This window comes from Nuphar pumila, chromosome 1 (assembly GCF_984573655.1).
Source record: "Nuphar pumila chromosome 1, dmNupPumi1.hap1.1, whole genome shotgun sequence".
In the NCBI taxonomy this organism is placed as follows: Eukaryota; Viridiplantae; Streptophyta; class Magnoliopsida; order Nymphaeales; family Nymphaeaceae; genus Nuphar; species Nuphar pumila.
Window position 1 is genome coordinate 25,280,636 of NC_143249.1, and position 15,224 is coordinate 25,295,859.

The following is a 15,224-nucleotide window of genomic DNA, read 5'->3' on the forward strand; positions in this document are numbered from 1 at the left end:
TCCTGAAAATATCACGTTTTTATCACCATATGCTCAAACTTCCTTATAATTATAAAAAGGGGTGTCTATAGGTGTTACTAGAAGCATCTTAAAACGTTGTAAAATTGATTTTCAGGAAAAAAGCTTGACACCGTACACTACGTTTACATATCCGAAAACCCTCTTTCTGAACATATAAAGCTGTTGCTTCTCCCTAAAATAAACCTTCCTAGTTTTTTATTTTAACTATACCATTGGATTTTGAACCTGCAACGTCCAAACACTAAGCGACATGCACTAGCTGCTCCTCACAGACAAGCGTTGGTGAACTTTCCTGAGTTTTTCATGTTAAATGAATTGTTTAGTTTTTAAAGTTTATGTTTATACTAAAATCTACATAATAAAATTGCTTAAAATTCATTCCAAATAAAGCACAAATCTTAATAATTATTTTAGAAACATTACTCATATTTATTTACGAGCACTAATTTTTGGCACAATACCGTGACTGATTTCAAACAAAAAATTATGATGAACATGATCAACTTATTTTTTTCTTGATAGTTTTGGCATTTTGTCAGCTAAAAATTAGGCACTTGTTTCTTTTTTGTCAAGAAACATGAATTTTTCAGGCAAAACCTACATGGCGCCTAATTTTTCCAAGGACAACTTACATGACACTTATTTTTTGGGGCTAAAACTTAAACCAAAGAATCTGATTTTTCAGACGACAAAAAGACAAACTTATCAAGAAAAAAAATGTATTAGCCATGTTTGTTATATTTCTTTGATCGCGAAACGGTGCCAAAAGTAGCGCCATCTGCATCTTCTTCTTTTTTTCTTGATAGTCAGAGTGAATTAATTCCATGAAATAAGGAAAAAACAACTATATCTGTGTACAAAATCACTCAAGCATAATTGGGTGTCAATCTTGGGGCCTATCCTTTCAAGATTGGTTTAGTCCTCCTTGCCAATCGAGCAAGCAATCTACTCACTCCACGTGATATGAACATTACATACTGCACAATTATAAAATATTGTTGATTGCAGCTTGTTAAGGGATGAAAAATAAAAAATTATAACATTTCTTTTCAAAACATTCATTAACAAATCCTCAACAGAACTGAATAGATGTTTTAAAAGGACACATTCTACTATAAAACTAGATGTCTATTTCAATTAATAGTCATGAATGGGCAGAGAGAACCATTAAAATGAGTGCAGATTGTGATTTGACATTTTCACCGTCCATTTCTTCATCCCAAAAGCACTTCATGATCACAACGGCAGCAGATCACTTGTCCCTTAAAATAATGTGGGCAACTCTTAAATGGTCAAACCAAACACTCAACGGTCGTGACTTTTCAAAGCACTTAAAAATTTTAAAAATATTTTTAAATACAATTTTGCACACAACAGGGCAGGGAGCCATTTTTATAAACTCATTTTAATATGTACATTAAATTGGTAATGATTAGTGCCACTGCAATGCCACAGAATATAATTTGTTGAAAACATAACAAAGCTAATGTTACGTATTTTGCATTTTTCTTTTAAGTTTAGCTTTATAACCATTTGGAGCATGAGCTAACAGACCAAGCTGGACACTTTGGGTTGAATTAGAGTGCCTATGTTGGAAAGGACATAGATTTGCTACGATCGATCTCACACGCAATCAAGTCATAAATTATAGTTTTTTTGGAAAATTTCCATTCAAGGGCAACCTTTTGCTTATAATTCTCAATATGGGCACATTTTTTTCAAATTTCAGATATAGGCCAAACTTTTCCTGCAAATAATTAAATAAGGACCTCTGGTCCAAAGTGATATCTTATTGGTTTCTTGTTGATTAAAAATTGAAAAATACTCATTCATCCTCATCAAAAAAGAAAAAGTAAACTGTTTAAAGTCTTAGTGATGAAGGTCATTAAGGTTATTGTTGTAATTTGACTTGTGATTAAAATTCAGCTAAAGCATAGTAATAAATGCAGGCACTTGTTTGGCAGTTTTCAGAAAAATAGAGGCTCATTTAAAATTTCAGAAATATGCTGCCATAATATAAATTAGAAGCAAAAGAATGGCCCTGAAAATTTTCTTTTTTTAGTTTGTTTGTTGTATCAAACCGCGAATGTGATCTACATAGATACTTTACTAAATGAAAAGTTTTTTTTATGATAGGCAAGCTCGGTTAGGCAGACCCTACCAGTTATACACCTCTACCATTGGGTTTTGAACCTGCAACGTCTCAACACAAGGTAACGTGCACTAGACAAGCTAAGACCCCATTGGTGCTAGAACAATTTCGAATCATACAAATGTCATGTATAAGAAAGTTTGTCAAGAATTTGGTTTCTATTAGTTTGACTAAGGGGCAGCTCATAAGGTCAACAAGTTAAAAGAATAAAAGCATACAAATTGTCAAAACAAATGGAAAAATTGGTGTTTAAAAAAAAAACAGGTTCAACGATTAAAGTCGCCAAAAAAAATCACACGTCAGAAAAAATAAGGATAAAGTGCGGCCAGAATGATTACAAAAAATTAAGGATGAAGTGCAATCAGAATAATTGCTGAAAATACCGCTAGAAAAGTCACCGTTGGGGACCACTGGTTCGAAACCTAAAAAATTATGCGAAAAGAGCCCAGGGGTGCGATGTTTCAGTTTTTATACTAAATTGTTTCACACATAATTTTATGTGAACTTCGTGACATATGTGTGAACTTCGTCAGGTATATGCAATATTCCAAAAATTGAGAGTAACACGAGGTTCACACATAATTTTATGTGAACTTCGTGACATATGTGCGATGTTCCAAAGTTTGAAATTAACACGAAGTTTGCACATAATTTTATGTGACCTTACGATTTTGGACATGAGGAAAATAACAAAAAATTCATAGCATTTCAAAAAATGCATCATATTTGTCGTACAATACAATCATTTTTTGTTAAAAGAATATCACAAGTTCCATACCCATGATGCATGTCTCTCACAACAATGCCAAAGTTGAGTCTATTGCCTAGTGAGTAAGGAGGCATTTGATTCACAGATAAATGCCAAAAGAAACAAGACTTAGTGGGTTGGCATTTATACAACTGTGATGTTGCTGGCCATCTTGATTTGAGCTTTCCAATTAATAAGCAAACCTTCAATGACTAGGTATTGAACAAAAAAATAACACTATAAAACAAACTATGTGAACTAGTTCAAGTTAAAAGACTGTTCACATATCTGAGGTACAGCTCCATCTTGAGATTAATCCCGCAATGGAAAGCAGAGGTATCATCCCTTCTCAAAATTATCATTGATCAGTGCTGCAAGAATGTCTACCCATGTGTCTGGCACTCCAGGCAAGCACCAGTGCATGCAATCCTGGCCCCATACAGCTACTGCATCTTTTCTTCCTAACCAAATTGCTGGATGAGCATCCGCTCTGAACTCGCTCAAACGAGTAAGATCAAGCAGATGGATATCTGAACCTCGCAAACTCTGCTTGATAATAGAATTCACCTCCCTTCCTTCTCTGTTCACCCCATTATTCTTTGGATCAAACCAAACTTCAATCTGTCAATACCCGATATAATTTAGAATATCAACTAAAACACCAATCTTTAGTATTCAATAAAAGACCACATACAATAATGTGGAAATGAATTAAACATACCTGGGCATCATTGAGAGGATCCTTGAATAAGCAACTACCATTTTCATTCCACTCACCACCATAGAAATGCCTTGGGGACTGTGTGCGCCAAAACTTGAGGACCCTTTTAGGGAATTCTCTTTCAATGTAAGGCACCATATTTTTGAGAACTTCTTGGAGCCCATCTCTTATGTCAAGGTGTGGAAGTATTTGTCTACCTTTTCTATAGAACACAAGTGGTTTCTCTTCTGGAAATTTATCCTTTCCCCACCTGCATTACAAAATCAAGACTTAAAAAGGCATCACTATGTTTATCATGATATATTTCCCAGTCATAATTACGCATATTCACAAGCAATTATATGAAGAAAAGAATGCAAATGATATGAAACAACTAAGAAGCTAGTATGTGCTTAAATAGAAGAGAAAATCCAGCAAGATCTAAAATATCTTCCATGAAAGCTTTAAATTCCATTAGTTCACAAAGTAATCTCAAGGAAAATATGCAACAAAATAGATAAGATGGAACATAATTTCTCAGAAAGTTGAACCTTTCAGAACTTTTCTTATGTTTAAGAATTTTATAAGCAATAGAAAAATGGATACTTTGTAATGGCATTACCAAATCAATTTCTCCATGCACATAACTCATCCCTTTGAGAAGTTGTCTTATTGAAGAGGAAATGTGACTGAATAAACACAAATGCTGACAGTTAAGACAACGTAGTGCACTAATTCTTTTTTTCATCCTCGACTACCACAGATGAGATGATTGATATTTTTAAAATATTGTGATATAATCTTGAAATTTTCATAGAACAGCAATAACTCCTATTTTCAGAACATGATATATTCATAAAGAATGGTGCATGAAAATTTTTAAGATGTATATTTTTTAATACATTGTCATTTTACATTTCACTATATTTCTTAATACAAGATCTTAATGATTTCAAACTCTCCCAACAGAATGGTTTCCTAGAAATTGCCAATACCAATACTAATACCTGCCTATAACAGCAAATCTCTTTTCTCTGGGTATAGATATTATTTGATGCAATGGATGAAAGAAATATTGAGAGAGGAGAACAGAATGAGAAATGAAACCAGAAACTAGTGAGACCCATTGAAGAGGCAAAAGAGAGGATAAAGAAATGGAGTAAAATTGATATTGATAGTAGAAACCCTAGACATCACATGCTAATTTAAGCTTTGCAGATGAAATGAAAGGAATCAGATGGCAGATACAAGCCATCCTGAAACAACAAACTGATGTGGGTTGAAAAATAAAAATAAAGACTGATATAATCTTACAAAACAATTATAATGCAATCCATAGAACAGGCAAAGGTAATATGTAGAATTGAAGGTTGAGCATTTGATGTATCCTAACAAAATGACCCCATGTTTCCAACATGAACTTATTTCCGTTTGTCCCTCACAGCAATCATTACAACCAAGCTCCAGCATATCTTTACCGTGAGATTTTCTAATAGAATAATAGGTTACTTGAAAGAATCGCATAGGCTCACTTAATGCAACAAAAGTTTTTCAACTGGTGTTAACTTCCACTTTTTAGCATTAAAATACCACAAGCAGTAAACTTGGTGAAATATGAATCCTAAAGGATGTCAACAGCAAGGAGACCACAATATATTGATAACAAAATCAAGTTTAAAAACTAACCTAGGTGTTTCTAGCCATAATATGGAGAACCAGCTTCATCTTCAACCCCTTTATCAAACCTTTTCTTCATTCCATGAAATTTCTACAGATCCGTAAGCATAATATTTTAGCCATTGAGTTTCAATCTCTAGAACTCTCATAAATTGCCTAATGCTAATTAATCCATGAAATCAAATATCAAGCATCCTTTTCACTGAAACTGGACCAAACCTTTGCATGAAATTATATTAGTGAAATTCACCCAGCTGTTTTCAATTTGACGCAAGTAAATAACCACATTAATCAACAAGAACTAGGAGCAAATTATATGGTTCCTACAATGCTACTATGAATTATTTTCCTTTTTATCTACCTAAGTGCAGATCTGCCCGGGAACATATGACTAGATCAGCCTCTGTAGTCATGAAATAGATATCCATCCACTGGCTACAACCACATTTACCCTCCTATTCCTTCATAACCTACTTTTTCATTTCTGAGATGGTGAAAAATTGGTGACTCACAGTTCATGAAGATACAAATGGTTTAAAAATGGTTCAGAACATCATGTGGGAGTACATTTTTAATACATGAAAACAGTAAGTAAAACATGATAAACATGATCAAGAGGTTAGTTTTTGCTTTGGGAAATTAGATCTATGTAAGAGTACATCACCATTAGATATCACCCTAAGACTTGATGATAAATGTTCAAGGCTTTTCATCAAATCAATCCAAAGCTTGTTTTTAGTAAACAAACAAATCATAAACACATCTATCAGTTGATATCAAGCAAAAAATACTTACAACTATGATTTTTGAGGAGTCCTGACAAGGGACATAATGAAAAGGATCATAATCTATGTCACATAGGTGCGGGTGCGGAGAGTGCAAATATGGCAATTTCAAAAAACTTGGGTGTGGGGGTACAGATATGTGTGTCTGTGTGCATTTACGTGTATATATATATGTATATATATATATATATATATATATATATTATTAGATAAAACTGGACTTGGTTAAGGTTAACCGAATCCACTTTCTGACAGAAATGGACCTCAGTGCAGTTGACTTCACCTGACACAAAAAAACCCATGTCCAAGTCTCGCACCTGCATCACTGTGGTGCCGGTGTGGTGCCATTTTAAAAGAGCCCATGTTACATAGGTACTAATGAGGAATAATATTCTTTCCATATTAATGGGAATGCATTTGCTAAGACCCCTTTTCATTAGATCCATCATTAGGACCCTTCCAAAATCATAGCTATAAGTGTGTTTTGATTGATATGAACAAGCAGTTGTAAGTGTAAGTTAGCAATCGCATGTTCTATCTCTGAGCTACTGCAGAACAATTAGAGATTAGATATCACAAAGCTTCAATCCCACTCTCAAACCACGACCAATATGAGCCTGAAGCTTCCATACAAACATGTTTCCCTCAATGTTCATATTTGATTCGTCAAGAATCCATATTTTGGATGTTCATATTTAGAATATTATATATGTCAAATGTTTGAGGTCTTCCAGACATGAATATAGACATCCACAAAGCCTTTTTTATCCTAATTTTATGCATGTTTATGTCAAGAAGGTGTTACTTTCACACCTAGGAACATTGAACAACTGACCTCTCTTGAACTTTTAGTGTGTCACGTTACACTTGTCCCTCCTTACACAGCCTTCTCCTCATCCAACACAAGGATGCCCTTACCGATGAATAGCAAGAAGCGGTGGGGAACTACTTTATGATGTGTGCTTATGTGTGAGAAAGGATCCATTGACTACACCAAAGTTGCCTTTATCAAGTGGATGAGAGAAAAGTCCCTATAAATATGTTTCGACCATTGATTTTTAGAAAACCGATGGTTCAGATTGAGAGCTTTTATTCTTGATTGAGCCTAAAGGGTTTTAAAAAGTATGTATGTATATATATATATATATATATATATATATATATATATATATATATATATATATATATATCATTTTGCACTTCTTAGTGTTTCATATCCATCAGTGAGGAGGAGAGGCCATTGCCATTTATAGCAAAGTGTGATTGCCAACAATAAAGGAGAGGTATTCTTCATCTTCTTTGTCTCCTTGTTGTTCCTTTCTTTGTCTTTTTTTCCTAGTGGACACAACTGTAATGAAGTATGCGGAAATGTAATACAAGAATGCTAATGCATTCACAATGTCCAATAATGGACAAGCACAAAGGCACAAGAGAGAGATAAGACAGAAGTCCACTATAGGACAATACAAAAAGCCTTTAAAAGGCTACACAAATAAGTAAAAAGTAAAGAACTTTATTGTAAAAGAGCTCAAAAGCATAAGAATACAAGGAGAAAAGTCCCCTATTTATACACAAAATAAAGTAGAAAAAGGAAGCCATTGGGGGCTCCCACATAGTGTCGTTGGGAGCCTCCAACGGTCATATTTATGACCGTTGGGGGGTCCCAACGACTATATGTGGGACCCCCAATGCATATTAAAAAACAAAAAATAAAAAGAAAGAAAAAAGAAAAAGGTAAAATGAATCTATCCTATTTAAAATAGATGTTTCTAGAAACAACTATGTAAAAAGACTAAAATACCCCTATCGAGTATATGTATATATATATATATATATTAACACCCCCCCTCAAACTTTACGGGGACATGACCGAAAATTTGCTAAGAAGAAAAATAAAACGGAGAGCAGGAAGAGCTTTAGTGAACGTGAACTCAACTGCTCGATCTCTCATAGAGAAGCCAAACAAAGCACCAACCGATCCCTTCTTTTTTCTCTCTTGATGTTGCTGAAACCATAACACCTGCATTAGTAGTATAATTTTTACAAGATAAAGTGTGCATGCATGACTTTTTAGTCAGACCACATCAAAGAGAGTGATAGTTGTGACTCGTCAGCATGGGGTAGAGGTGAAGGTCGATCTAGACGCTGATCTAGTGGAGATCGTGGAAACATGAGCTCCATCAAGTGTCATTACTGCAAAGCATATTTCTTACTAAATAAATTATAAAGAACAAATATATGATGTCTGATCGATGAGATGCTCAAGCATTGAAGAAGGGGAGCCGGCCAATCGTCATTGGTTGTAGATTTTGGACCTTTGGTTGGGCAGTCCCCCTTCCCTATACACACACACACAAATGTCAAAGGGAAAAGACTAAAGAAATTACCAGTGCCCAGTATTAAATACTACGACATCATAGAATTCTGTAACATTTATCCAATCATCAGCAGGAATATCCACATCCACTTTATAGAACCCTGTTGATCCATTTTGTACAGAAGGGTTCGAAGATTTTGAAGGCTGCCACCTTGATATGATCAATAATAAGCACGTGAGGGTGTGTTAATATATGCATATGTCAATTCAAGAAAGGGAAAGAAAATTCAAATTACGGGCATCAGAAATGTCACACACAGTAGGCAAACACTGCAAATATTCAAGTGCTATAACACAACTAGATACAGCAATGGTTTTGCTCTGAATACATATTAGCATGGCAGCAATACATTATTATGTGTAGTTTAGTGTCTAGGGCAATAACATGCATGCATGGGGATGATAGCGACAGTCTACATCCCTTGAACATCACACACGTGCTACACATGCAATATATTGTAAAGATAAGCATAGCTACAAATTTTATATTTAGCCTCAATACAACTGAATCATATCGGATACAATTACTACGAAATAAAAAGAACAAGAAACATAATAGAACCATTCAGGTCTAAGTTATCAGAAGCTTCTATGCATCCATGTAAGCATAATATATTCAGGTCTACGTTGGTTACTGGAAAGTTTTTACACATCCATGAAAGCTTGCTTCCCTGGAAACTGCTTCAGAAGTTGGAAACTATGTGCTTCCAATGCTTGTTGAGTTGTTTCTAATATATGGGAAACACAATTCCAAATGCATGAGATTTTAGACATGAGAATTGCATTTAAATACATTAAAAAGGACATTTCAGCTTATTTGACTTTAATTGAATTAAAATGATAATGGAAGTTTTTTAGCTTTTATACATAAAAACTGCACTTTTATTAAAATCAAAGGCATGTTAGGTAATTCATTTGAATAATAAGTCAAGGTAAAAGTGTTCAAGATTTTGCTTCCCATTACAAGAAAATCACATAATTCAGATATTTGTTATGTTAAAATTTATCTATTAGTGGTGAGTCTGGTGACCTAGTTATTACTATAATATTAATGAGTAACTTTCCTCAAAATATTATATTCTAATGATAATTTATGTGTTTGAGTTTAAGACATTAACATTATTATATGGTACAACAATTTGGATTCTTTTTACCATCGAATTCTAAAAAGCTTCCTAATTAATTTGCATCGTCAATGTTTCCTGATCATTTATCAGTTCCCACTTCACACGGGCCAGAAAAGCCTTCTTTCCCATATCGCTTATCGATTCCATTGGTTCTAACATTGCAACAAGAATTTGGGTTGAGCTTGACAATCATCACACATTCATTCATACGTGGGTGGGTCATGGATCAGAGAAAATTAATGTCTCCTATTAAAACCACAAGATCTTATCTCCAAAAAACTTTTCAAACCATGATTCAAATGTGTGTTCGAGGATACATGAGAATCTCGCAAAATTATCGGTATTATCACAGATTGTGATACCTTCAAAAAATGTGTGGCACACTGCGAAAGACCAAAAGGCCTTAGTGGCAGTCAACGACCGGTGCTAAAGACATTTAGTGGTGTGCAGAAAGCCCACCAAAGGATGAGTACTCCATTCATCGATGATTGCCAATGGAAGGATATGTAGCACAGTCCCTAATTTGACTGGTTGAAGTCATTGTCACACTGGAGTCCATGCTCTCCGATGCATCTTTTGCCACTAAATGGATCTGAATCACTATATCTTCATTTGCTTTTTACCTTACTTTATATACCCATTGTATATTCTTATAATAGGTCTGCCTACTATTTCCCATCAACCACAATTATGAGAAACAGAAATCTCTTTATTCATAACTTCAATCAATTTATAATCTATACTTCTAGGTGAGTCACTTATTCTTCATTTATCATGTCCGAGTTACAAAAACATGGTTCATAAGTGACCCATTCACCAATTTGGTGTCTTCATCATTTTTCTTCCTATTTCCATTGCTCAAGCCATGTTAAATTATAGGCCTTTTGGTGTTATAAGTTCCTAAGTAATTAAATCGCTGTGACATGGTCACTTTCTTTCTTAATGTTTATAACGAAGAGAAAAGCTTCTGATATACATGACTTATGAACTATCAAACTTGTCTTAATTGATTCTTTTTGCTATTATTGCTTCCTATTGATTTCTTCACTCAGCTTTTTGTACAACTTGATATTTATTATTCGCTAAACATTTTTCCAGCCTCCTTTTTCATTTTTATTGAATTTGCAATTAGTTTCCAGCTTCCTTTTTCATTTTTTTTTATTTTGCAATTTGTTATATATGGGTTATATAGAATGATGGCACAAGAAATTTTTTTTATAAATCATATCCTTTCTTCTCAGCTCATCCTACCGTAGGTAGTTACCTTGTAGCAGTATGCCGATCCATATCCAATTTCTGAAATTCTGTAATTCTTTCAATATTGTGGATATTGGTCGTCATACCATGATCTGAACATAGTTGGCAAATACGATGGCACAATAATAGCTGATGATGGAACAGTTAATGACCAAACTGAAATAACGATCAAATGCTACAACAACCATGTCCCACAAGCATTAGTATATCTTTTGAATGCCAGTTTATGATACAAAAAGTTACCTACTTTCCTATTGATATAACAAATTAAACAGCCCAAAAAGAATACTCTTTTTCAAGTTACAAGAAAACTACCAAGAACAGCAATTCTACAAAAAACTTTGAAGCAAGCAAAACTCGGTTGGAAACAAATGCTACCGAATTTTAAAAATGGCTAATATTTAATCGAGTCACACCTCTAAATGAAGAGTAGAAGGCTAATAAACAGAGGCCATATCCATGCTTTAGCAGACAAATCCAATGGTTTTGAAGACAAAAACAAGATCACAACCAAAGCAAACCTAAATAAAAGTAGACGAAGTTTACTTACTCATATCTAGCAAGTAAAACAGCTCGATGGTACGCCACAGTCACATTGAACTTGGGGAAATAACCGCCCCTCCAAGCTCCCTTCCTCTTCCACTTCCTCGCTCCCATGTCGGCGGCACGGAGTACACAAAGGAACGATACCAAGAAATTCTCGTTCAGCGAGTCCCCAATGAACCCAATTCTCCTGTTCCTCATGAAATTTAGAAAAGCCTCAGGATCGATGCCAGGCAGATTGCAGTCCCCAGGTGCCCACTTCCAAGAATTGATCCTCCCCATGTCTTCCCTTCCATTCTTGAGGCAGTTCCAAGCGTTCCGGTGGAAAGGGCAGTGTTCTCCATAAGTGGGCACCTTGTTTGGATCCTCAACCCATCGCCCTCTTTGGTAATCGCAGAGGAGGAGTTCCGTCCTTTTCTGGGAGGCAATGGCATTGGGTGGTCTTGAATTGGGGGTTTTCGTGAGAATTTGAAGGTGGGTGTCGGAGAAAGGGGCCGAGAATCTGGAGAGGAGGGAGCTGCAAATGTAGAGGAATGAGGAGGCGAGGAAGACGACAGAGAGGGTGAGACAACTCCATGAAGTAGTCGCGGAAAGGCGCGTGAGAGACGTCATGGATTCATCTGATAGCACCCTCTGATTCGTGATCAATGACAAGGGGCTTGGATCTCCATGATGAACGTGAACTCAACTGCTCGAACTCTCAGAGAGAAGCCAAACAAATGATCACGTTTGATAGTCCATGTTGCTGAAACCATAACACCTGCATTAGTAGTATAATTTTTACAAGATAAAGTGTGTATGCATGACTTTTTAGTCAAAGACAAATCAAGTAACATTTTAGGTTACATCATGAACATGTTTACATGCATGCATTTATGGTTGATTCATTTTGAAATTATATGAGATGAAATGTACTAGTAAAGAACAACTAAAAACAGACAACCACAGACAAGGGGAACTCATAAATACACCAATAACATGTAAATTGTAAGCAAACAACACATTATTCCTAGTTTATTCTGGAAAGTAATTGTGGAAATGGCAAAGAAACATACACACAGTCTCCCTTGCAAGAACTTCAGGATCCTCAAGGCCCTTTGCTGACTTGTACAAATCAAGTTCAAAGCACTTAAGTATGAAAGCAAATCCTTGCTTAAATCCCTCTAGGCACTGCAACATGTTATTATCAGCTCATCAAAACACTCCATACCTGCAGTCAGGAAACAAAACAAGTCTCTTGGTCTCAGTAATTCCAAAGAAAATTCCATACAAAGGATAATAGTAACAATAACTCCTGAGTTCTTATTGCCTCAGTTAACCCAATCCCATAAGCATGATCCACATAAACTGAATAGCAAAGTCATAAAGTTCAATGCCATGGAAAAAAAAGGCAATAAACTGAATAGCAAAGTCATAAAGTTCTATGCCATGGACAAAAAGGGAACAAGTGCCAATTTAAGTTTTGTAGGAAAAGGACATTTATGAAGATAAAACATATACATCATGAAGATGGAAATATCACCAAGAAAAGTTAATAGAAGCAATACGGAGAAAGTTCTTCTTTTCTTGTTTTTGTTTGAAGGAAAAGCTGGATTATATTTTTTCAAGACAAGAAAACGGTACTATAAGAAAAAATTACTTTGCATGGACTCTGGTTCATAAAAGAGAACTTCCATCAATTATTCAAAACCTAAAAAAGAAAAGAAGCCTCTTCAACTTAGCTGATTCTTAGGCACATACTAAATCTCCCCCACAGATGTCATGGTGAAAAAAAAAAACAGATTTTTTTTCAAATAAATTCAGATTCTAAGTGTGAAAATCATGGTGCACAGATTTTCTTCTCAAATAAATTCAGATTCTAGCTGTAGATGGTTATTTTTAATGAACCTGATGTAATAGCAGCCTATATGACACTTATGATTGAAAAGAAGGTGTATTTAGCTATTTCTAGATAGCATTGAATGTCCTTTCAATTCCACAAATTAGTGTGCCACAAGGAAGTTCAAAATCAAATGTAACTTTTCTACTTGAAAGAAAAGGATGCGCCAACCACCGATCCAGGATCTCAAATGTTTTTCCAATGATTACTCCGAAAAGAAATTGAAGAAACACTTGTTTTATACACGATGCCATCAAATCATCTCATATAGCTATCTGTCGCCATCTTACTGAAAGAAGTCATGATCAACAACAGAATTAGAGGTAATTCCCACAAACCTCCCTATGAATACCACTGACCACCTCCTCCCACCCCAAATCATGCAATAGGGAGAAACTATAAACATTCAAAGCAAGCACATCGTTCGGGAATGACTAATACAGTGCGGGACTTTTTACCATCAACTAAATTCTTTCCCAACTGCAATCTCTAGAATAAATCTTCCAAATTGTTTTTTGAAACGAATAAAAAAGAAAAATTCATGATTAAAAAGGACCCTTACCTCATTATAATACCCACTCACAAAGCCCCAACAATGCAATTAAGGCTCAAAAACCAAGCAGCCACATAATGCATATGCCGGCTTATAGAAACAATCCAAAAAAAGACTTAAAGAGAACCACCATTACACAATATTGTAAAGAAAACCCCGACATTTTCAGGGTAAGGCAGCAATCCGTCCCCAATGCATTATACCTTCTAGAAATTAAAAAACAAACAAACAAAATTAAACGAAATGAAATTTTACAAAGAAAAAGAGAAGGGTCGGGCTTCCAACCGGGAGCAAACGATAAAACATCTAAAGAAAAGGGGAAACCAATCCGATCACAGACGATACAAATTAAGCCGATTCGATGGGAATTTGCAGAATTGAGGGGGGAAAAAAAAGCGGGAGGTGAAAACCATACCACCGAACGTGCCCCAGTGAGAAAGACACGCAACTAAGGGAAATGAAAATAGAGAGTTTGGTCGGATCGCATGGAAGGGAAGCCTCTTTGCGCCAAATCTTTTTGGTGGGTCTAAAGATTCCGAGAGAGAGAGAGGATTCAGGATCGCTTAGGCACCCTTCACACCATCATTCTCCAGTACGCAAGAGAGAGAGAGAGAGAGAGAGAGAGAGAGACTTGAGGAATTTATGGACTCTAGAGAGAGAAAGAGAGGACAGGGTTTTCAGCAATTTCAGGGAGATATAGGGGGCAGCTAGATATTACAACTTCCCGCAAGCCCACCTTGCCGCCGGCTCCACCCACCAAAATGATGATCGGGTCGGATCAATGTGGACCCGGGAGTACAATTACTGAATTACCTCACCTCACCTCACTGCCTAGTTACCTCATAAATACCGTTGATATCCTGAAAATATCACATTTTTATCACCATATGCTCAAACTTCCTTATAATCATAAAAAGGGGTGTCTATAGGCGTTACTAGAAGCATCTTAAAACGTTGTAAAATTGATTTTCATGGAAAAAGCTTGACACTGTACACTACGTTTACATATCCGAAAACCCTCTTTCTGAACATATAAAGCTGTTGCTTCTCCCTAAAATAAACCTTCCTAGTTTTTTATTTTAACTATACCATTGGATTTTGAACCTGCAACGTCCATACACTAAGCGACATGCACTAGCTGCTCCTCACAGACAAGCGTTGGTGAACTTTCCTGAGTTTTTCATGTTAAATGAATTGTGTAGTTTTTAAAGTTTATGTTTATACTAAAATCTACATAATAAAATTGCTCAAAATTCTTTCTAAATAAAGCACAAATCTTAATAATTATTTTAGAAAAATTACTCATATTTATTTACGAGCACTAATTTTTGGCACAATACCGTGACTGATTTCAAACGAAAAATTCTGACGAACATGATCAACTTATTTTTTTTCTTGATAGTTT

At 35.3% G+C, this 15,224-nt stretch overlaps 1 protein-coding gene across 2 annotated transcripts; it reads right to left on the reverse strand.

The window, feature by feature from the left end:
* Positions 1–3,114: 3,114 nt before the first annotated feature.
* On the reverse strand, positions 3,115–14,422 carry LOC149848415 (protein trichome birefringence-like 12). Of its 2 annotated transcripts, none has more exons than XM_089995245.1 (6): positions 14,235–14,422; positions 12,443–12,597; positions 11,395–12,132; positions 8,471–8,611; positions 3,643–3,892; positions 3,115–3,542 (listed from the first exon to the last, which is right to left on the reverse strand). In XM_089995245.1, exons 3-6 carry the CDS (start codon positions 11,997–11,999, stop codon positions 3,261–3,263), a joined length of 1,278 nt encoding a protein of 425 aa, XP_089851371.1. In that variant the 5' UTR covers positions 12,000–12,132; positions 12,443–12,597; positions 14,235–14,422; the 3' UTR covers positions 3,115–3,260. The 2 variants fall into 2 exon arrangements, with proteins under 2 accessions (XP_089851371.1, XP_089851342.1); XM_089995216.1 differs by having other exon boundaries at positions 11,395–12,147.
* Positions 14,423–15,224: the final 802 nt, after the last annotated feature.